Source organism: Pinus tabuliformis, chromosome 2_1 (genome assembly GCF_031772625.1).
Source record: "Pinus tabuliformis cultivar Carrire ecotype Pingquan chromosome 2_1, CPIR1, whole genome shotgun sequence".
Taxonomy (NCBI): domain Eukaryota; kingdom Viridiplantae; phylum Streptophyta; class Pinopsida; order Pinales; family Pinaceae; genus Pinus; species Pinus tabuliformis.
The window spans coordinates 399,265,865-399,290,008 of NC_142299.1; the positions used below are offsets into that span (position 1 = coordinate 399,265,865).

Sequence of the window (24,144 nt, forward strand, 5' to 3'; positions counted from 1 at the left end):
GAACGATTCAGAATGATGCTTGGACTCACCAACATCCCTTCAGATTAAGGGGGGGAATGTTGACACCTAATCATCAAGATTGGGTGAATAAATTCAATTGATGTAAATAAGTAATAAGAAATATGAACAGTCATCGGGAGATGAAGTGAGCAGTCTCCCTCATGTATATAATAAAGACCTACCTGAAGGAATAATATGAATTAACTTGTGGAGTTACTACCTGGCCTAACATTATCATTTTGTTGAGTAGATTTTTCATTTTGAGACTGAAAGTGCTTAGGACCCTTGGTTGGTTTAGGACCATTCTTTTTAGGATGTTTCTTCTTAGGATTCTTTGAACTTGGTTGCTATTGGGCGGCTAAGGCTTTCTTAGAAGAGCTTCCAAGATTAAGAAGACCAAGATGTAAGAGTTTTTCATGTTTTCTTATTAAAGAATCACAAAAGGCATCAAAAGAGGGGAACTTGCAGACTTGTCCTTGAGAAATAAAGGCTTCTTTAGTAGATTGGATGGCGGAAACAAGCACAGAGTAGGTTGGTCCTAACTTTGTAAGAATGGAATAGATAAGGCTACCATCTTCTTTCTTAACCTTAACACCTTCCAAGAGAAGTCTGAGGGTCTTGAACTTGCACAAAAAATCTTCAATGAAAGAAAAATTATTGGGGTCCAACGTAAGAAACTCATTTTCGAGTTGATGGGCTCTAATTTCATTTTTAATTCCAAAAACTTTATTGAGTTGTTTCATTGTTTCATCAAGGGTATCAAGTTTTGCGATATGGAATCTAAGGTTCGGAGAAATAGACATCCTTATCAAGACACGTGCTTGATCTTGCCTATTTTCCCATTTGGCTGCCTTATCTTCATCTTTAGGTTTAGATTCTTGGCCTAAGGCTATTCTATAAAGACCTTTACTTTTAAGTAAATCCACAATATAGGATAACCATTGGAAGTAGTTGGTGTTGTCAAAAATAACCCGGCATGGACTTTCTATTTTAACAGAAACAGAAGTTGTAGATGTTGAAACTAAGTGTTCCAAGGGAAAGATCTCGAAAAATTAGGCCAATTCAAAAAAAACGGCTCTGAAAATGGCTTTCGGATGAAGAAGTTATAGCTTTTTGAAGAAAAGTTGTTGAAGACGCCAACGAAGTACATGAATGTGTGGAAGTGAATGATAATGTTATATTTAAAAAAAAAACTCCCCTTTCCAAACTTAATCTAATTAGCTCACTTTCAAAAAAAATATGTGACCCACTTTAAGTGAAAGTCATTTTTACAATGGTACTTTATGAGATACCCACTAAATTGTAACTTAAATAAAAGATAAAGAGACTTTAGAATTATAAGTGATTCACTTTCTATAATGGGTGAGAACACTTTTACATAAGAACTATAAAACATAAGTTACATGTGCTTTTTGAAAAAGTAACTCAACCAAAAGAAAGACTTGAACCCAAGACCTTTATTCTCATAAAGTAACTTTGGACCAAGTGAGCTAGTTTTAAAGTTTAGTAATTTTTGGAAAAGAGGAAGGGGTTTTTTTTTAGTCACTCAACCCAACACAGACATGCAAAAAAAATAAACCTTATGGCTTGAAGTTAGCTTTCACCAGAAACTATATATTTTCCTCAATGTTTCTGATTTCCCGGGATCACACTAAGGCGCAACGGAAAAGAGCATACGCATGAGAAAAATCCTTCCTTTTTGTTTCTGATTTACCCAGATTGCACAAAGTGGCGGGGCAAAGAGCATACGCAAAAATGAAAGGTATAGATCCGGTAATAAAAAACAGAGAGCTAAATAAACCGAAATAAATAGAGAGATGAATAACTAAAACTGCAAATAAAGACTGTATACCTCCAAATCTTAAAAATGACGTAGCTAGGGCTGCCAGAAACCTTTTCGCGTGAAGCGAAAGGGTTTCTCACTAGAAAATATGCTCGTAACACAATAGAGCAATCCTCTCGGCCCGAAAGCAGTCCGAAACAGTAGATCTAGGAAATGACAATTGGATGCAGTTGTACCAGCTTCGGATTTGGATCACCAATGGATACGGCCCTCAAATAGCTCTGATACCATGTAGGAATTTACAGGGTAAGTTCTTCATATAGAACACCAAAGGACACTGCTCACAAACAGATCACAGATCAATACACCAGTATTCTTGACACGGTTAAACCCTCAAAGAGGGAAATAGTCCACGGCTTGAGCCAACGTGGCCACTTTAGGCAATTTATTAATAAAAGAAAGAAAATTTACATAAGCTTCTCTCATGAACGGTCACCTTACAAATGACCCTCCATGCTCTTTAAATAGAGATCATGGACCAATCAGGTGTTAAGCCACGAATCAAGTGTTGGTAATACCGAGGAGAGAATGAACCGTCGGATCACTTCATGTCTAGAACATATTGTGATCGTCGGATTGTAAGTTCCAAAAAGTACATAGTAAATAAACACATTTTACCTAACTCTACACTAGACCAAGTTATACTTAACTATTTCTTATGTGTCGGAATATCCTAACATTATGTTCTAAGTGATACAGATTAGCAGATTGATCAATGTGTTTACTTTTGTGATTCGGACGTAGATAAGGAGTTTTTCTTGTTTGAACTTCCTTTAACATTTTTATGGCGGTTTCCTAATTTCCTTCATGCATTGTTGTTGTTGAATTGATTATTGAATCCTCATATGGAGTGTTCATCGTTTGAACAACAACCTCTGAGTACGTCTTTACTTTAGTAGGATTTGGATTTGACTGAACTATGAGATTAGTGGAATCGATGTTTGTTTCTTCTTCCCCAACATGGACTACTACATCTACGGATTTTGGTGCTTCTTTTGTGACAATTTCTTCGAACCTATTCCTCAATGATTTCTTATCGTCCTTAAGGTTTTAATTTGTTTGAGCAGATTTTGATTATGATTTTTGAGACGTAAGCATTCCACATTTTATGAGTCAACTTTATTTTGCCCTTCAAGCTCCTCGTCTTTTAAACACTTGATCTGTTCTAATAATATTTTGTTAAAGTCTTTTAAGCATAATTTTTCGTCTTCTTTCTTTGATAGAATTTCGTTGAATTTTTTGTCACACCTTTCTTTCTCTTGTTCTAACTTGTGCTTCTTACTTTTACACTTTTTGACTTGTGCAAGAAGTTTCTCATTGTGGTTCCTTAGATGCAAAATTTCTTCGTTGCTTTCTGTTGATTTTTCATGAAACCGATCTTGGAGATCTTTATATTTCTTTTCAAATGTTTCATTCTTTTTTTGGAATTTGGCAATTTCTTCTTTTAATTTTTTAATTTGTGTCTGGGCACTATCTTGATATTCTTTTAAAGTAAACAAATCTTCGACATTTGGGACAAGGTATTGTGTGATTTTTATAAATCGATAAATACTGATCACCTGCTCCACAAAATGGACATCTAGTCCAAAATGTAGTGTTGTGTATGGAATCCATAGTTTCTATGTTCATCTTCGAATTAGACTCTATCTTTGTTCAGTGATAAACTTTCTTTTGGGTTTGTCACTAACCTTAGGGTTTAAAGGTAACCCCCTTAACTTTTATTAATTCTTCAACCCCTTTTTTTATGTAACTCCTTTTAATAACTTTATTTAAATAAACTGAACCTTATATTTATTATAATGCTTTTAAAAAGTACTCTTCCACTCAAAATTGGCATATTGATTGATGTTTTTAATCATAAAATCACAATCCTCATCCTTGGCATATTCGGCTCGTATTTACAACATAGCAAACATCAGGACTAGTGTTTACTAGGAAAATCGATGCTCCAATCAACCGACGATGCTCAGATGGTTCAGATAAATCACAATCCTCATCCTTGGCATATTCGGCTCGTATTTATAACATAGAAAACATCACGACGACTGTTCACTAGGAACATCGATGCTCCAATCAACCAACGATGCTCAGATGGTTCAGATAAATTAGGTCCAGCTTCATCACCACAGAGTTTCTTGAAGTTCAACTCCATGGGAGTGCTCATGGATTTACACTCTACCATTCCAAACCTTTCCGATAGCTTTACAACATACTTCCCTTGAGAGAGAATAATTTCGCCAAGCCTCTGCCAAACCTCCAAGCCCAAAAGGAAGTGCATCATCCCAAGGTCTTTCGTTTCAAATTCAGATGCAAGTTCCCTCTTACACAAAATCATCAGAGATTTGTTACCTGTCAAAAACAGATCGTCAACATATAATACCAAAATCAAAGGCATACCTTGTACATCTTTGAAGTAAAGGTTTGGATCAACACTGCTCCTTGTGAATCCCAATTTTACTAATTAGTTATCAATGCGAGAATACCAATCCCAAGGGGCCTGCTTTAAACCATAGAGTGCTTTCTTCAATTTGCATACATGGGTTCTTCTGTCATGTACAATCCCAGGGGGCCTGATTTAAACCATAGAGTGCTTTCTTCAATTTGCATACATGGGTTCTTCTGTCATGTACTTCAAAGCCTTGAGGTTGTTCAACATATACTTCCTCCTGAAGAGCACCATGGAGAAAAGTTGTCTTGACATCCATCTGATGGAGAGTCCACCCTTGACTAGCAGCTAAAGCAATAATAGAGCAAATGGTGGTATAGCGAGCAATAGGAGAAAAGATGTCTTCATAAACAATTCCCCCCTTTTGAGAGAATCCTCGAGCCACAAATTTTGCTTTATATTTTTCAATACTGCCATCCATGCCATGTTTTATTTTGAACCACTTTGAAGTCAATTGATTTTCCCTGATGTCTAGGAACAACTTCCCATGCATCATTTTCCATAATGGATTCATATTCTTTTGCCATGGCATCCTTCCATACTTGGTACTTAATTTCTTCTTCAAATGATTGAGGTTCACTCTATATTGTAGAACTCATAGCAACAACATAGTTTTGATATCGACTAGGCTTCTTGCTTTCTCTAAAAGTGCCCCTAGGAGTAGTATGTTTTTCAGCATCCTATAGAGTATCACAAAGCCATAGAGGCCTTTTCCCATATGGAGGAGGATCTAATGGACCCATAGGCTCAACAGGTTCATCTAGGTCTTCATGATCAGGTTCATGAGTAGAGGGATCCACAACATCATTTATTTCTTTAGAAGAGATAGAAGGAGGACTAATTCTTACTTTTTCAAGAGTTGCATCTTCATCAAATGTTACATCTCCACTAAATTCTATTATTCTTTGACCAGGTATATAAATTCTAAATGCTTTAGAATCTTCACAATAGCCCACAAATATACCCTTCTTACCTAAAGCCCCAAGCTTGTTTCTCTTTTCTTTTGGTACATGAAAATAAATAGGTCAGCCAAAACTCCTTAAATCACTGACATCAAGTTTCTTGCCCGTGAATACTTCTTCAGAGTCTTGCCATATAATGCTCGATGAGGAGTCTTGTTCTGTACATATGTGGCAACGTTGGCAGCTTCTCCCCATAGGAACCTTAGCACATTCTGATCATGTAGCATGGCACGAGCAGCCTCCACGATAGTTCTATTCTTTCTCTCTTCCACACTATTCTGTTCAAGATTATATGGTATAATGGTCTCTCGCTTGATATTGGCTTCTTTGAAAAATTCAATGCACTCATTTGTAATGAATTCTCCTCCATTATCTGATTTGAAGCATTCGATTTTCTTTCCAGTTAGGTTTTCAAACAATGCTTTGAAATTTATAAACATATCAAAGGCTTCATCTTTGTGCTTTAGAAAGTATATCCACATTTTTCTAGAGAAATCATCCACAAAGGTGATATAATTCAAATATCCACTTATGGATGTCACTGGCATAGGTCCACACAAATATGAATGAATTAGTTGCAGGATGTCATGAGTTCTGGTACTGCTAGAGGGGAAAGGCTCTCTCGTTTTCTTTCCACTTTCACAACCAAGGAAAACACTACGATGTTTTGATTGGATTTTTGGCATTCCAAAAACCATCTTCTTTACTTTGGGCAGTGCCTTATAACAAATATGAGCAAATCTATGGTGCCATAACTCGATCTGATTAAAATTGCATTCTTGAGCCATAGCTTTAATATGTCTCCCATTGACCATGTAATAGCAAGTTTGTAATGTAATTTACAATCTAGGAGAAGTACATTCAGTTGGTTGCAGTAGGATTTGTGAGATTGTTAGATCTAGGAATTTTCACATGGTATCAGAGTTGTTGATGTGAAACAGGGAAGAGCAGTTCCAGCACTGAAGCAAAGGCCAACTTGCTGCAGCAAGGAGTAGTTCGAATCCCCTGAGGAATTGTGCAGTTCTAGCCAGCAGGGCTATATTTTCGTGGGTGTCTCTCTCTAAGTGAGCTGACAAAGAGGTAAGACTACCAGATCAAAAATTTATCAAGGCAAAGGGAAACACGCAGAGCTAGAGGGACGCAGTTTTCTGCAAGTTGAGTTCTAGGCAGAAAATTCGTCGGAAGGAAGTAGATCGCATATTGAAGGAATATTTCCTCAGTGATTTCTTACCGAGGAAATCAATATTTCTCATTTGTTGAGCAGTAGAGGAGCAGCATGATTACCAACTCCATCAAGGAATGCGTAAGCCATCCTAGAAGCTATGCAGTAAGGAGAAAGAGGGAGATGTTCGACAGTTTTCGAAGGATATGGCAACCAGTGGCTTGAGGGATCAGGACAAGTTGGACGAAGCTTCCAACTACGTCATCTGGAAGGCTAGAATGTCTTTTCTTCTAGAGGAGCATGCCCTCAAGACGTATGTTGATAGTGTGATAGTTGTCCCTACGGATGCAAATCCGCTAAAGAGTACAGAGCTGAGATGGTGAAGGCCAAGAGGATGATCCTAGATGGAGTCAAGGATCACATGGTGTGTCACGTTGCTAGCAAGGGGATTACTAAGGAGATGTGAGATGCTTTGGCCACATTATATCAGGGATCTTCCGAGCAGCAGAAGATGTGCTTAGAATAGAAGTTGAGATCTGCTTAGATGCAGAAGGGAGAACATGTGGATCCATTCCCCACAAAGCGGAAGGAGACCCATGATGAGTTGTCAGTTGCGGGGCATACACCTCAAGATTCGAATTTAGTGAGACTAGCTCTAAAGTCTGTCTCAGATGAATGGCAAGCCTTTGTCCAGAGTATCCTGGCCAGAGAAGCATTGCCAAACTAGGATGAGATGTGGGCAGCTCTAAAACAAGAAGTGCTAAGGAGAGACCTAGTCAAGGTCAAACTTAACGAAAGAAGCAGCAGCAGTGGGTTGAAGCCCAAGGTAGAGGAGGAGGATAACACAGCCCTTGCATCAAAGGGACGAGAGGGGCAACAGAGACAAAAGAAGGACGTCTTCAAGGTGAAGTGTTTCAGATGTGGCAAGATGGGCCACCATGCATCCCAGTGTCCTTTGAAGAAAAAGGACAAGGATGAGAAGCACAATCCTAAGGCTGCAGCCGCAAAGATTGAACAGGAGGAGGAGTTTGCCATGACAGCCAAGATACCTCTAGGAGGGAGGTGGGCTGATATAGAACTGTAGTTCGATAGAGCTACAGATGGGCAGGATCCTTCAGGAGCCCACCTCTTGGATCATGACCCTACTATGGGAAGCCATGATCAGTAGTAGCAGCATGGAGGAGATTTCAGTTGGTGCCATGGGGTGGTTAGAGCGACAGATGCAGTGGTTAGTAGCGCCAGAACTTGAGCAGAGCAGAGCAGAAAGGTAGCAGTGCGCGGAGGCACAAAGCAATGCTTCAGCAACGCAGTGGCTTCAGAAGACAGCGTGAGACTAGCAGCAGTTAGGCTTTCAGCACGGAGGTGTATCCACAGGATACTTATCCAGTTTTGGGTGTTTTCAGTTGCTTCTCTCAGCAACTGAGTTGTAGTACGGATACAGTGTTAGCAGCATAGCAGATGCAGCAATTGAGGAGTTGTACTACAGATGTAGTATTGGCAATGGCAGTGTCAATGGCAACAGTACAATTGCAGCAACAGCGCAGTAGTTAGTGGACAGCATGTCAGACATCAGCAGCGCAGAGGACGATGCTTCAGAGTCAGAGCAGTATGCAGCGGCATATATTGCTAGAGCACATTCCTCACTAAGAGGGAATGTTGATTTGGGGTAGCATCAGATGTGCTCTAAGCCTCAAATTTTGTAGAGAGGCTTGGGCACATGCATTCCAAAGAACCTAGAAACCATTTTGGGAAATTCCACTCGGAGACAATTATATTAAAATAATTAATATTTTTAATGGGGTTCCTAAGTCTAAACTTAGGAAAATTAAAATATTAATGATTATTAATCTAATTGTGGGTGAATCTTCTAGATAAAGGCGAAGCTCAAGTCAAAATCATTTGAGCCTTTGATTAGGAGTTAATCTAGACCATTGGTTGTCCAATAGGAAGATATAAGAAGGGGCTTGAGGGTCATTTGGAAATACACAGAGAGATCAAGAAATCGATTTTCTGAAGTGAGGAGTTCTCAAGAGGAAAAATCGATTGAGGAGATTTCTTGCAGCAGAGGAGCAGTGAGAATCCGGAAGAAGGAAGTTCCAGAGAGTACGAGGCAGAGGGAGGACAGAAAGATGTCCAGAGGGAGACTAACGTTGGCCCACGCAATGTTGACGCAGAGGCAGCGCAATCCTTGAGGGGAAGTCGAGTTTCCTACTAAGGGAAGTCGAGTTTCAGTTGTCAGAAGATGGGGTGTGAGTCCAGGAGGCAAAATATTGATTTCCTGAGTTAGCAGAGGATCCAAAAGAGGGGCAACATAATACCCAGCAAGGGTGACGTAGAAATTGTGGGGAGTGACACAGTTCTGCACAGAGGCCACGCAGAGGGTGACGCAGAGCCTCCAGTTCAATAGGATCAGTCACTGATTCTCCCTGTGATAGGGTGAGATCATTTCAACATTCTTTTGTCCAATATTCTCTCTATATTGGATTGTTAGTTGAGCATCCTAGACTTGTACTCAGATTTTCTCCTACATAATAATAAAACCCTCAAAGTTGTTGCACTGATTTTCCCGCATTGGGTTTTTCTAGGGACATTTGTCCAAAAATAACAGTGTCCTGTGTGTTTGTATTTCCTTGCTCAGTTTCTATGTTTCAAAATCATATTTAATTTGGTGTAAGCTGCTTCAGTGGTTTGGTTGAATATTTCAAAAAGAAATCTGAAATAAGTTTGTAATGTAATTTACAATCTAGGAGAAGTAGATTCAGCTAGTTGCAGTAGGATTCCTGAGATTGTTAGATCTAGGAATTTTCAAATTTGTTACCTTAGCTCTGAAACCATGTTGAGAAATCTAGGGCATAGCAATTAGGTGATTTCTCTAGAAAGATAGTTGCTTGTGAATGCTTATTACTTCTTAGATTAGGATCTTCTTTTACTTATGTTATTAGTGTTCTTCGTCATCAAACAGTTACCAATGCATAAATCATAAAGAGACAAGAGACTCGCAATGTAGGCTATCAACCAAGGCCAAAACCTCTCCCACTTGAGAGGAAAACCCAAACAAATTCTTCTTCTTATAGGGACTTCAATTGACGAATACCAAGACCAATACCCTTGACTTATTTGCCACTCCAAGACCAAGACACAAAGCCTCCTTGATGAGATTCTTCTTGCTTGAACAAACCTTAGCTTCTTCTTCGTTCTCAGCTACCCTTTGGAATTTCAGCTCCTTGATTTATGTTTGCAATCTTCAACCCTAATTCAGAAACCCTAGTTTCAGCGTCTTGGAAAGTGTCACCTTCAAGAAAATATCCTTGATTCCTTCGCTTAGGACTTTGTTGCACAAAACTTCTAAAAACCTGGCGTTTTGAGACGTACCCGTACCTGAAACTCTGAAACTTGGCTGAAACTAGACCGAAACTCGACCATCATGTAATCATCTATGAGAGTTAATATAGACTTGGTTTTCCTTCTAAATTTTCATCTATAGGTCTTATTTCCTTTTTTTCTTCCAAGATATTGTGTTATTCAATTATTTATAGATTTATTTTTATATATATAAGCATATGACATTTCAGACAACATTTCCGCTGACATTTCCATTTTTGGGAGGTGATGTTTCTAAACGTACCCATTTTGGGAACTCCGAAACATTTCGGTGCTTCGTGCAACTTAGGCTTAGGATAGAGTCTCCTTCTAGCTTATCGCGGCTTCTCTTTTGACTTGTCGCGCTTCAATATGGTCACCCAAGAGGATTGCAATTCCTCTCGGCTTCTTCTGCAGCAAATGACTTCTTTCTTCTTCGCATGTGTGACATCAAAGTGACCCAAAACATATCCAAAAATGATGCTAAAGACTTTGTTCTTCTTCTTTCTCTCTTTGCTAATGATTGGGCTCCTTCCCAAGTGATCTTTGCACTTCTTGATTTCAGACCGAATTGCTTGCTTCTGAAATGAGGTCGAGATGCCTATTTATAGTTGATTGCCCATGCATATAAGCCGACTTGATAGGAACCTTGGCCGACATTTCCTTTTGAGAGGTTTCATTATCCCTTTTTGAAGCCGAATTGTAAGAGGTATGTTTGCTTGGTCTTGAAGGGCCTTCTTATTCATTTAATGACTTATACAAAAATGTAACATACCCAAGAAGAGTCCTTCATACATGATATTGACTCAATTTGACCTTTTATGACTAGATGACAAAACCTAAAGGTTCACAATGGGAACCTTAACTAAAATAAAATTCCTTGATCATGAAACCCATGATTCAAGTACTACAAAAATAATCTTATCAATTACATAAAATCACAATTACACATGTCATTATGAAGACCAAACCTAGTTACACTTTTCAACAGTTACATAGTTAAATGTATGTACCCCTATCACTTCTTCTACTACTTTGCATGAATTTAAGTTTGTGCCATGTATTCTAGAAATAGAGGCTCTATCAGTTGCTCCTACTATGGATCTAAAGAACTAGATCCTACACTTTTTAATAAATTGAATCTAATACTTCACCATGGACAATGCTCTTTATTTGAATCTCTTGCCTTAGTCAGATCTACATGTCATTTAAGAATGTTGTGGTGATAACTATTGAATATTCGATCATTATTTCAAACAGAAATGCAAACACATAAAATTCATGGTCTAGGCCGAATGAGACAAATTGAACACTTTCCCTGTATTATTTTAACTAATCAAATAAATTTATGATTGATTATCTAACTATATTTAAGAAGGATGAAGCATACAATTAAAGGGAAAACAGTTCACAAGAAAACTATGATATAGTAAGACATAATTTACTAAACTACTTAATCTTGCATGGTTTTCTAGAAGTTGGACATATACCTCTGGAGGAACATACATAACTCCATTGGGAGTGATGAATAAGTGATCCTTCATCTCTGACAAAACCTTAGTGTCGACTGTGTATGAAGTAACCCCCAATACCTTCGTCTTTCCTGGTGCCACCTTCCCCAAGCAAGTAGAGAAACAGAGATTGTAGGCAATGATCATAGATGGATAAAGAGATTGAAAATCCAAAACAACTACAGGATCAGTGTAAAACTTTGATTCTGGTTCCATCACAAGTGGAAGACATTCCATGGCAGGTTGTGAAGCAACCTGCAATTTTCAATTCTGGTATTAGAAAGTTGAAATCTAATATGTACAGCATAATACCAAGTTTCTTACTAGAAACTCAAAGCAATCAACCTTAATTGGCACACTATCTATGGCTTTTCTTTCAATCTTTGAAAATATTTACCTTCTCTGAACCACAACCAAAATTTAGAGGAACACCAAAACTTGTTTCACAAGAATTATAGAATGCTACGTAAAGTATGCATAGTGAATGGATGTGCTGCTGGACAAGATGAACGGAGCACACGTAAATTAATGCGCACGAAACTCTAGCCATCAAACTTCACCTAAAGAAAATCATTACCCAAGATGAATACTCTCAAACATTTCATGCATTTCCATTCATAGCTTTAACGTTATTTGTCCTGCAACATTCAATACACGACCTGCCTAGTAAATACTGAACATAATGATCTATCGCCTGGTTATGAACATACGCTTCATCAAAGGCATAAATTACACCAAAGAAAATAAGTACAATCTGCCAATTCCTTATGCCAACCTTCAAGTACTCATCTTCTTCGTTGAGACACTGCATTTATTGTCAATTGTTGCTCCGCTTTTATTAACAAGGCAGTAATTCAAATTGCTCAGAGCATCGTAGCTCACTAGTTGTATGCCATCCCAAATGTTTAAAATTTCAATAACAAATAGTAAACCAAATCCCTAGGAGTTGGTTGGGACAACATTATTGAGCATTCGTTGTTGATTGGGATTTTGAGATAATGCAGTAAATTCAAATAGTATAATTTTAAACTGTTTGATTGAGTTTAGTTATATGTCACACTAATAGATAAAATGTAGGGTTGCTAAACGGCAAAGCCACATGTCAACTATCATCGTCTACTTGACTAACTACATATATCATTTTGAATCTTTTGAAGATTCAAAGTAATTTAAAAGAAAGATTTATTATATGTAAGTTTATTTTACGTTTTATTCATATAACTTTATTTTTATATATTTATTAGGTGTAGTTTGGGTAGTTGGGCGAAATGTGGTTATTCCCTTCACCTGGGTTCAGTTACTGCATGTGACATGTTGAACTTATAATAAGTATTTTTTGTAACAAGAACATATATATTCCTTATGTATAAAAATATTCCTCAGGGAAAAAAAAGCTTTATACATCTATATATATATATATATGATTGACTTTAACATGACGTCCCTCTTAACCAAAGACACCAGCCGAAAGGAGAAGAGAAAGAAACAAGAAACGTGAAAATTGAAGTGCAGTTCAAAGTATTAAATACATATTACATGTGTATGCATGTACAAGCACACTCTGACTCACAAACACATTCTATAACAATTGGCATGATATAATATTTAGAATATATAATTTTATATATTTTAGGTTACTTTTGTATCATTGGATTCATCTTTGTACCTTGCAAGCTTATGGTGCTTATAACTTATGAAATACAGTTAATAGAGCTGCTTATGCAATATAACCAATAAAGCTATAAAATGTTCAAATACAGTCATTACTTTTTGAGTACATGAAGGGATTGCAATTATATGTTTGGAAGTTAACATTATTTTCATAATTAGAAAGTCCTAATTGATGAATGCCATGGAAAAAGTCAGGATTAGGTGGGTGTATGGCTAGAAAGTCCTAATTAAAAAGTCATGATTAGGTGGGTGGATAGTTAACCGACCAATTATTGAATATGTGCGAGCGCAAGCTCAAATTGAATAAGAAGCTCCACTGCTTCAAATGGATGTAGTTATTTTCTCCACTATTGCAAATTGATGCAGGAGCATTCAACCCAAGGAAAATCATTGTATTTTAGTAGACATAGGGGGTCATGTGTTTTAGGGAAGTTGGTTTCCTAAGTGCTAAGTTAATGTAATATTTAGGCTTTTGAGTGATTAGAATAGGAATTAATTAGATGTTGTGAGGATGTTTGTAAATGCTCTCGAATGAAGGAGAACATGAGTGGTTAATAATGACAAGAGAGTTAGAAGTCAATTATAACTCTTAAGGTAGTTTCATGATTCAAGGAACTAGAGAGAGTTCTTAGGGATTAACTGAAGTTAGAAGTGGACATAGAGGACATTTAGGAGTCAGTTCAGTAGATTAAGGATTTGAACCAAAATTAGTTCAATAGAATCTTTCTAGTATAAATGTAAGCCTACGGGCAAAGTGTGAGGGAGGAGGCCACTGATATCGAAGATCAGGAGAGACAGAGAGTCTCATTTTGTAATCGTTGTTATATTTATAAATACAGAGGTTAATTTCAAACCTGTATAAGTGTGTTTCGAGTGTTGAATTATAGTGAATCGGAATTCTATAATAGTTGTGTGCAAGCAGAATTCGGTTAAACACAGAGAGGAGAATGATTCAGAGGAATCATAGTGGGTCTTTGAATCCAATTGAAGGATCACAGTGAAGCTCTGGAGAGGCAGCGAAGTGAAAATTCGCGGAGTTAAGCTCAGAGAGAGTTGAGCAGTGGAAGAGCAAAAGAATGAAACCCTGAAGAAAACCCGAAACCACAGAGTAAACACTAAAGAAACGAAGTAAAGTCAAAGTAAAGGGACGAATGAAGAAGCAAGTTGTTGATGGACGGGAACCATTGGATCTTAGAGATCGACGGATGAGATTAACTGGAAGCGCTGGCGAAAGAGGAATCCGGAGGAGCATCGCAGCCGTCGATGGTAGAAGATCTACGGTCATCGGGCGCAAACAAGCTCGAACGTTAGTTAACGAAGGAAGGCAGATTTAAAATTATAAGCAGATTATCGAGCAGAGGAAGAATGGTAAGTGGTATTGAAGGGTGAGCACACGATTCCACTTAGTGATTGACATGTAGCAGCAAGGAGGAGAGAGGAAACCGCTTTATCGGGCGATTACTCCTCGTGCTTGTTGCCTACCCGATATCGTTGTGGACCATCAAATCCACTAAGTGCAGATCTACGGTGGGGAACTATCAGGCAAGTTGTGTTTGTTCGTAGAAGACATCAGCCGTTGACCCGATGGCGACAGATTAACGGTGGAGATTAATTCGCATTGCAAATGTTAAATGGAGTTGTATCGGCAGAGAAGTAATGTGTTGAGTGATGGAGCGGACCTTATAAAGTATTGAGGTGTGGCTTTTATACATTTGAGATCCGGAAGGTTGTGTGTAATCGCATATCGGAGAAAGCAAAGGAATTCATGTGTAATGTGTTCCGCGGAGAATGCCGATTGCGATGGCGATATAGGGTGCATCAGGAAAAGTGCAAACCCATGCTAAAGGGGGAAAGGTATCAATCGTATGTTTTATGCTTATTTCCCTTATATAGGGTTTATAATGAGTCGAGCGCCAATAGAAGGTTTTGTGGTTAAATCCGATATAACAAAGGAAAGTGTGGAGTTTGGTTATATGTGGTTTTAAAGTTTAAACTAAGGTTTATGAGGGTGATTGAGTTCCGATATAAAGGAAAAGGTGGATTAAGGGTTAGACTTAATCAGTCTATAAATTATTCTGCAATGATTAAGAAAGGGGCCTTAACCATATTCTAAATGAAGATTTGACTCCTTAGAGAGTTAAAATTCCTGGGACTAATGTGCTTATGTGAAGATTTGACTCCTTAGAGAGTTAAAATTCCTGGGACTAATGTGCTTATGCATTTTACATGCATACCGTGGGTGTAAGTGGGGGTAATCCTGCATCACAAATGCATGCCATTAATGTGTATAAGATGACCCGCCTCTCAATTGGAGGCAGTGTTAGTTTTTGGTAGCATCGGATGTGCTCTAGCCATGAAAATTGGTGGAGAGGCTAAGGCATATGAGTTCCAAAGAACTCAGAAACCATTTGGTGAAATTCCACCCATATTATATTTTATTAAAATAATTAATATTTTTAATGGGGTTCCTAAGTCTAAACTTAGGAATATTAAAGTATTAATGGGTATTAATTAAAATATGGGTGAGAATGCTCTAGAAAGCAGATCAAGTCAAGATTTAATCTTAATCATTGATTAGAGACTTAATCTCGGTCATTGAAGTCTCAACGAGAAAAGGAGGAGGAGGCTTGGGGTTCATTTGAAACACACACAGAGAACAGATTGATCTAGATTTCGATTTCTGGGGTTAGGAAGTTGAGATATTCAAACTAGGTGATCAGTTGCAGCAAAGGGGCAGGGATAGTTCGGGAATACTAACAGAGAGGCGGAGAGAAGCTACTGGAGGTAGCGCAACAGCTAAGAGGACTAACATTGGGCCAATCTGGGCCCATGCAAGCCTGAGGCAAAGCCAAAAGGGCCAGGGCAAAAGATGAAGATGCCCTCCACACAGAAATCTAGAACTGTCAGGGAACTGCCAAAACAGCCAGGAAAGCTTACTAGGTGGGCAGAAGAGACAACGCAGAGTTGACGCAGAGCCTAAAAGGCTGAAGTAGTGCCTACGCAAAGCCAGCACAGAGCTGACACAAAGCCTGAAAGGCTGACGCAGTGCCTATGCAGAGCCAACGCAGAGCTAGCGCAGAAGTAGCCGAGGTTAGCCAGTTTTGTTGCCGGATCAGCCGGAATCTTCTGGGTGAAGTGAGGTAAAACACACTCAGATTTTCCACCATTGTATTTTCTCTATCACTAGATTACCAAGAGGGCATCCAGCATTTCTATTCAGAACTTCTGCTTAATAATATAAAACCCTTAGAGTTGTTGCACTGGTTTTCCCGGATTGGGTTTTTCCAGGGACTATTTTGTCCAAAAATAATTGTCCTATGTATGTTGTTCTTTGCTCAGTTTTCTATTTCATGTAATCAAATATTAAAGTAGTGTAAGCTGCAGAAGTAACTTGCTTCGGTATTCAGAGAATAACTTGATAATGTATATTAAAATCAAGTAGGTGAAGTAGATTCAGATTTGCTGCAGTAGGGATTGCTTGAGGATTATGAATTTTCATAGGTAGCATCATAAGGAGAGACAAAAATTGTATATTGCGTTATAAACCTATAAATGTATGTATATAAAAAGTCTCGTTGAATAAAGATAACAGTGACATTCCGCTATATTTTTACGAAAGCCTTTATTTCTACTCTCCTATCCATTGAAGCCATACAAACACATATACTTCATTTGGTCTACTTCATATTCATTATTCTAAAGTCATAACCTGTGTCCCCTGTAAAAGAGGCCTGCAGCCCAGAAAACATGTTTTCCTTTTCACTTGAGCTCATTTCACTCAATAGGTTGGAGGTGTGAGACATTTTGGAGTGCATTTGAGGGTTACTATACAGTGTTGGAAGGGATTCAAGTGCTAGGCAAGTGGATTGTCCACTAACCTTCAAGTTTTTTCCTACAGCAGTCCATTGTCTTCCTCATTTCAGAGAAACCATGCCTTGATCATCAAGGGCACCTAGAAAAGGTTAAAGAAAAGGGTGGAATGCCCCCACTAATCTTGTCCCCCCTCCATTTGCTTCAGGGTCTGCTAGTGCTCCATCTGCTAGAAGTGGGGTTGCAATAATTCAAATCCTGAAAAACACTATTTTTGCGAGACAGCAGGATCAAGAGAAAAGGTTGTATGATTGAATCTGTCTCATCAACATGTAAAATTGTAATTGTTTTAGTTTGTAAATGCTAAAAAAACTTGAATCTTTGTCAATATTTCATTTTTGTATGTGTAATTCACACACACACACACATATATATAGCAAGACAACAGGCTCAAGAGAAAAAGTTGTATGATTGAATCTGTATCATCATTATGTAAAATTGTAAATGTTTTAGTTTCTAAATGCAAAAAAAAAAAAGAATCTTTGTCAGTATTCCATTTTTTGAGTGTAATTAAATAATTTGTTTTTTATATATATAATGTGTCTTGTTTCAAGGGTTGCTGTGTCTCTTGCCAAACACTCTTTGTAAAGTTTTGTAGATGTTCTATGCTAAGAGCAATTTCACTTTTCTCACAGCAATCATACAAGTAGATAAGCAAAATGCAGATAGAACATATAAGCAGATCTTACAGAAGACAAATCAGAGACAAGAAAAATGTATGTGTTTGTTTCGGCGGTCAAAAGGATGCTTCAACCAGCAAAGTCTCCTTTGGTCAGCCAGCCCAGCATGTGTCACAACAACCCTCCAACCAGTAGATGAGTCAACCCAAGTCAGTTCTACAAAAGTCAACGCTGTCCTGAAAAGTCAACGCAAGGGCAGCAAGCTAAAAGTCAACGCAGCAGCAAAACGGTCAACCCTTTGACCTCGATTTTTGTGCCAGGTAGTATGGCCTTCAAAAATCGAACCTCCCACAAGTTTTCAGCTTGTTTGGACCAAGCGTTGACCAAAGTCAACGCTGGTCAAACTTCTGCGAAACCCTAGCAGCAGAAACCCTAGCAACAGAAAAATCCTCTTCGTCCTTCCCACGTGTGGCTGAAGTTCGTCCTCCAGGTAGCTCGTACTTTTTAGGATGAGAGAGGAAGATGTGAGTTGTGTTGTGATCAAATTCTCTCCAACTTTTCCTGTATATATATATATCCATCAATGAGGGTGTGTGACACATCTGTTGGGCATGTGAGCCTACATTACAAAACTGACTGACCTTTGCACATATAATTTATTAAGAATAATAAATTCAAAATATAAGTTCTGCTCATCGGATTAAGACTATTTTTATATGGATTTTACACCTCTCAGAAAGAGGAATCCAACAAAAAATATTAGCCTCTTAATCTGAGCATCAGAACATGGAGTTTGGACCTAGTTGTCCAAATTTAACACTCCCTCTCAACTAGGGAGAACTCCATCTATTAGTGCAATTAACATCGTGAGTCATCCCGCCGAAACTTGCTTTGCTGGCTTCTTTATTTCAGAACAGAAGTGGGTCAGTCACAAAGACATCATTCCCCGACTGACATAATCAGTCCAGAGGTCCCAGACCTCACAAATCTTGATCCCAGATCAAGTGGTTGGACCATGCCATCCTAGATAGAGAGTACGGCAATCTCTGATGCATCCATCAGTCTTTGCTAATAGTCTCTAGCTTTTCCACACCTCATTGGCCAAATGAGAGGTACTTCCCATGAGCCCTGAACTCAATGGGTAGGATGCATACGGGGCACAGATTAAATGAGTGGCGAACCAGCTCAATAATCACAAGGGTGGGGCAGAAGCATTATGAGTGCTTATAGCTCCGAGAAGCTATCCCCAAAGCCCCCCAGAGCTCCCAGAGCTCATCGTCCAACAAGACCCACATCATAGGGTCTTTCCACGACACCAAGACTCTCACGGAAGGTTAGGAACTTGACCTTCCCCAGGGGCTTAGTGAGAATATCCGCGACCTGCTCATCAGTTCCTATATGATCGAGCCTTACGGCGCCTCGCTGTACCATATCCCGGATAAAGTGGTACCTGATATCAATATGCTTGGATCGGTCGTGGAACACAGGATTCTCAGTCATACGAATCCCACTCTGATTATCACAGAGTATTACAGTGGTATCTAGCACATGTTGGAACAGCTCACTAAAGAGCTTCCTCAACCAAACTGCTTCACAACAGGCCATACTAGCAGCAATGTATTCGGCCTCCGCGGTGCTCAAAGCCACCGACTTCTGCTTCCTGCTCATCCATGAGATCGAAGCAGAACCAAGATTGAAACAGCATCCAGATGTGCTCTTACGATCCACCACACTGCCAGCCCAATCGGCATCAGTATCAGTGTTTTACGAAACGGTCGTACCGAAACGGAAACAGCCGTTTCTGACCGTTTCAATGCCAAATTTTATGACCCGGCCCATGACCCGGTTCGGCTGGCCGAGTCGGCTATGACTCGGCCGAGTCAGCCAATGACTCGGCCGAGTCATAGCTGACCCGGTCAACCCGGCCGGGTCCCGTAATGACTCGGCCGTTTCAATAAAGTCCGGCTGGGCAGCGTATTTACCAAAAAAAAATGAATTTTTTGCTGATTTTTGATAAAGTTAGTTAGGGTTTGTGGAGCTGAAAGGGTTATTGTGATTTGTTTAATGCTTTTGGGGTCCATTTCCCCCTCCCAAACTCTATTTAAGACAGCCAAATGCTCTCATTTCACTCACAGCAGTCTTATGCATTTGAGTGAGAGTCTTCTTTGAGAGTTAGTGAGCAGTTCTTGAGCTTGTTTTGGAGCAGCAGTGAGGAGTCTTGGAGGAGCATTGTAGCTGGAGTGAGGAGCTTCTTGGGCAGCCATTTGGAGCAGCATTGAGGAGCTGATTTTTGGAGCAAGCTTGAGGAGGCAGTTTGTGCCTGGAGGTATTTTTTTCCACCTCTATAAATCTGTTTTTACTTAGTAAATTTTAGGTGCATATCAAGATAGCTTAGAGAGTGTTTTTAGTCAAATAAATGAACATTGAATCAATTTTTTTTTTTTTTTCATTTTCAGATTGTTTTCCTAGTCAAAAAATGGCACCTAGAGCAAAGGATCCTGCTTGGGCATATGTTGAAATGGTTGATGATGAGATGTGTTGCAAGTTTTGCCATAGGAAAATTAAGTCAGGTCCTAGGGGAATTAATAGGCTGAAACAACACTTGGCAGGGATTAAAGGCAATATTACTTCATGTAAATCTGAGGAAATTGGGGAGATTAGAAAGAATTTGTTGGAAAGCTTTGAAAAATTTAATGCAGAAAAGACTAGGCAAAAAGAGATACAGGCTGAAATTGGGAGGAAGAGGGAGATACAAAGAATGATGGCTGCCAACCCCCACTATGAGTTTGAGGGTTCTTCCTCTATCCCTCAAACTGATGCATCAAACCCTTTCCGTTATGTTCCTCCCTCTTTTGCTTCTGTTCAAGATAAGGGAAAGGGTAGAATGAAGGATGATGGGACTATCAAAAGTTTTTTCACTCACTCAGGCTCCTCTCCATCAGATGCACATGGTCCTGAAGTTAGTAAAGGTCTTGCTCAGCCCACTTTAGATGACCATTGGAAGAAAGAATTGAGGGAGACTGCTTGTGACTACATAGCTAGATGGTGGTATGATGCTGATATCCCCTTTAATGCTGCTCGTTCACCATATTATGAGCCTATGTTTGAGGCCATACATGCTGCTGGAAAAGGCTTCAAAGGCCCTACTATGCAAGAGCTAAGGGGGTTTCGTTTGCAGAAAGAAATTAAATCAATTAATGAGTATTTGCAAGATTTCAAGGAATCATGGGCAAGAACAGGGTGTACCATCATGTCAGATGGATGGACTGATCAAAGAAACCGTACCATCATAAACTTTCTTGTCTTCTGCCCACAGGGAACCATGTTTTTAAAATCAGTTGATGCATCTGATAAGGTAAAAGATGGCCACTTGTTGTTTCAGCTATTGGATGAGGTTATTCAGGATGTGGGGGTGGCAAATGTTGTTCAAATCATCACAGACAATGCCTCTAACTATGTTCTTGCTGGTAGACTGTTAGAGGAAAAACACAAGACCATCTTTTGGACCCCATGCGCTGCACATTGCATAGACCTCATGCTTGAGGATATTGGAAAATTAGATTGGGTCAAAAACACTGTAGATAATGCCAAAAGCATAACAAAATTTATCTACAATCATACACTGGTTTTGAGTCTCATGAGGAAACACACTGGAGGCAAGGATATTATTAGGCCTGCCATCACTAGATTTGCTACACATTTTTTGACATTGCAATCTATGCTTTCCCAACATAGAAACTTGCAAAAGATGTTTTCCAGTGATGATTGGAATCAAAGCAGTTGGTCTAACAAACCAGAAGGCAGAGAATTGAAAAGGAAAGTCCATGATGAAACTTTTTGGAGAAAGGCAGCAGAGATTGTGAAGCTTGCTGAGCCACTAGTTAAGGTGTTGCGGTTGGTGGATGGGGAAAGGTTGGCTATGGGCTTCATTTATGAGGCTATGGATCAAGCAAAGGAGCAAATAAAGACAGCATACAAGGATAGAGTGGCAAAGTATGGGCCCATTTGGGCAATCATTGATGAAAGATGGAACAATCAACTCCATCGCCCTATACATGCAGCTGGGTATTTTTTGAACCCACGGTATCATTATAAAGCTAAGGAGTCAGGAGCTTTGAGGGGGGAGGTCAGAGATGGACTGGTTGATTGCATTGAGCGCATGGTCCCATCGGAGTCTGATCAGCTGCTGATACATCAGCAAGTCACATCCTTCAGCAATGCAACAGGTACCTTTGGGAAGAACCTAGCAAAGATTGCAAGAGAAGCAGATGAGCCAGGTAAACAAAAATTTCAATTTTCAATTTCTTAATGGTTTTACTTTTTTTATTAAAGTTTGTTAAATCATTTATAATTTGAAAGTTAGATATAATTTGTAATTTTGTTGAGCTTCAGCCTTCATCTAACTCATAATTAATTACACTCCTATGTTTTTTGCAGCACAATGGTGGGAGGCCTTTGGTGGCCAGTGCCCTGAATTGCAAAGGTTTGCAATTCGTATTTTGAGTCAAACTTGCAGTGCATCTGGGTGTGAGCGCAATTGGTCTGTCTTTGAGAGGATTCACACAAAGAAGAGAAACCGTTTGGAGCAAAAACGGTTGAATGATCTAGTTTTTGTCCAATACAACCTTCGGCTCAGACGGAACCAATTGCTGAACAAAAGACCTGATTCAGATCCCATTGTGTTGGAAGACATTGATCCAACATCAGATTGGGTAGTGGAGAGTCGTCTACCAGAGTTTGATCCTGATGAGGATCTTGATGAAATTGATGTTGGAGATCCACTGCAGCGTGTTCAGTTGAATGCAGATCCCAATCCACCAGCCTCAGTCTCACAGCCAGCTAGTAGGACTCCAGTTGTAGGTGCTTCCTCTGCTCAGCCACGACAAAAGCGCAGCCGCATTTGTACTCTATCTCAGCTTGCATCTGCTGCACAGCCTAGTGGTACTGGCACCACTTCTACAGTTGCAGTTGGAGACGATGATGATGAGGAGGAGCCATGGGGCCCCTTGTCTGACTCTGATGATGATGATCCAGAGATTGGTCGAGATGATCTTGGCTCCTCTGGCAGTAGCTACTAGCGACTAGCCTCCTTGGTTATTTGTATTTTGTTTTGACTCTTGAGTCTTTGATCATGTATGACAGACTACAGTTGACTATGTATTTACTATTGCCATTGGGTACACCGTACCATTTTGATATAATGGATTGGTTCATGAGCCTACTTTGATCATATGTTGTCTTCCATGTATATTATAATGTTGTGTGTTTGGAAACTTGAATGAAAATCTTTAAAATTATGTTTAAAATATTTAAAATTATGTTTTTTTATAAAAAAAATAAATATTTAATGTATTTTTTACAACGACCGAGTCACTGAAATCGAGCCGGTCGAGTCATTACCGAGTCCGAGTCGATCCTCGGCCGAGTCCGAGTCCGAGTTGTAAAACATTGATCAGTATATCCCCGGAGTATCACACTCCCGGCAGTGTATCTCAGCCCATGGTTTATCGTGCCCCGAAGATATCTCAAAAGATTCTTGGCACCAACCCAGTGAAAATGATGAGGCTCAACCATCTGTTGACTCAAAGTATTCACTGCAAAACATATGTCCGGACAGGTGTTCACTAAGAACATCAAAGCTCCTATGAGTTGACGATACTCAGTAGGATTGGCCAAGATAGGCCCTGCAACGCTGCCACTCAACTTCTTAAAGTTGAGTTCCATTGGTGTCGACACGGACTTACAGTCCACCATCCCAAATCTTTCCAGAAGCTTCACAATATACTTTCCTTGAGAAAGGAAAATCTCTCCAGGTCTCTGCCAGACCTCCAGGCCTAGGAAATAGTGCATCAGTCCTAGGTCTTTCATCTCGAACTCAGCAGCAAGCTCCCTCTTACATTGATGAATGAGAGGGTCATCACCTGTCAGGAAGAGGTCGTCCACATACAGCACTAGAATGAGAGGCTTTCCTTCCTCAACCTTAAAGTAAAGGTTTGGATCAGCATTGCTTCGAGTGAAGCCCAGCTTCATCAAGTAACTATCCATCCTCTCATACCAAGCTCTGGGTGCTTGCTTTAACCCATAGAGGGCTTTCTTCAACCTGCAGACATAAGTGTCTCGATCTTGAACTTCAAATCCCAAAGGTTGTTCTACATACACCTCTTCCTTTATTGCACCATGCAGAAAAGCGGTCTTGACATCCATCTGATGAAGACTCCATCCTTGCGTAGCAGTAAGGGCTATGATGGATCGGATGGTGGTATATCGAGCCACAGGTGCAAATATATCGTCATAGTCAATTCCTTCCTTTTGAGAGAAGCCACGGGCAACAAATCTTGCCTTAAACTTTTCAGCACTCCCATCAGATCCATGTTTAATCTTGTAGAGCCATTTAGCGGTGACAACAGATTTGTCCTTCGGTCTCGGGACCACATCCCAGACATCATTCTTCATAATAGCCTCATATTCTTCATGCATAGCATCCTTCCAGACTTGATGCTTGATGGCTTCTTCAAAAGATCCAGGTTCAGATTGTATAATAGTACTCATGGCAGCTAGATACCCTTGGTATCTACACGGCTTCTTGCTTTCTCAGAATGTTCCCCTTGGGGCAGCATGACCCTCAGCATCTTCGAGGGTGTCCCTGAGCCATGATGGCCTCTTTCCTAGAGAAGGGGAAGGATCAATAGGGTCCATTGG

At 39.5% G+C, this 24,144-nt stretch overlaps 1 protein-coding gene across 2 annotated transcripts in view; it reads right to left on the reverse strand.

The window, feature by feature from the left end:
- REV3 (recovery protein 3) overlaps positions 1-24,144 on the reverse strand; it is a 410,344-nt gene that overhangs the window by 141,836 nt on the left and 244,364 nt on the right. For both annotated transcript variants that reach the window (XM_089402764.1, XM_089402765.1), the window contains exon 17: positions 11,264-11,539. In XM_089402764.1, the coding sequence (XP_089258890.1) occupies positions 11,264-11,539 (276 nt within the window). The remainder of the gene's footprint in view (positions 1-11,263; positions 11,540-24,144) is intronic.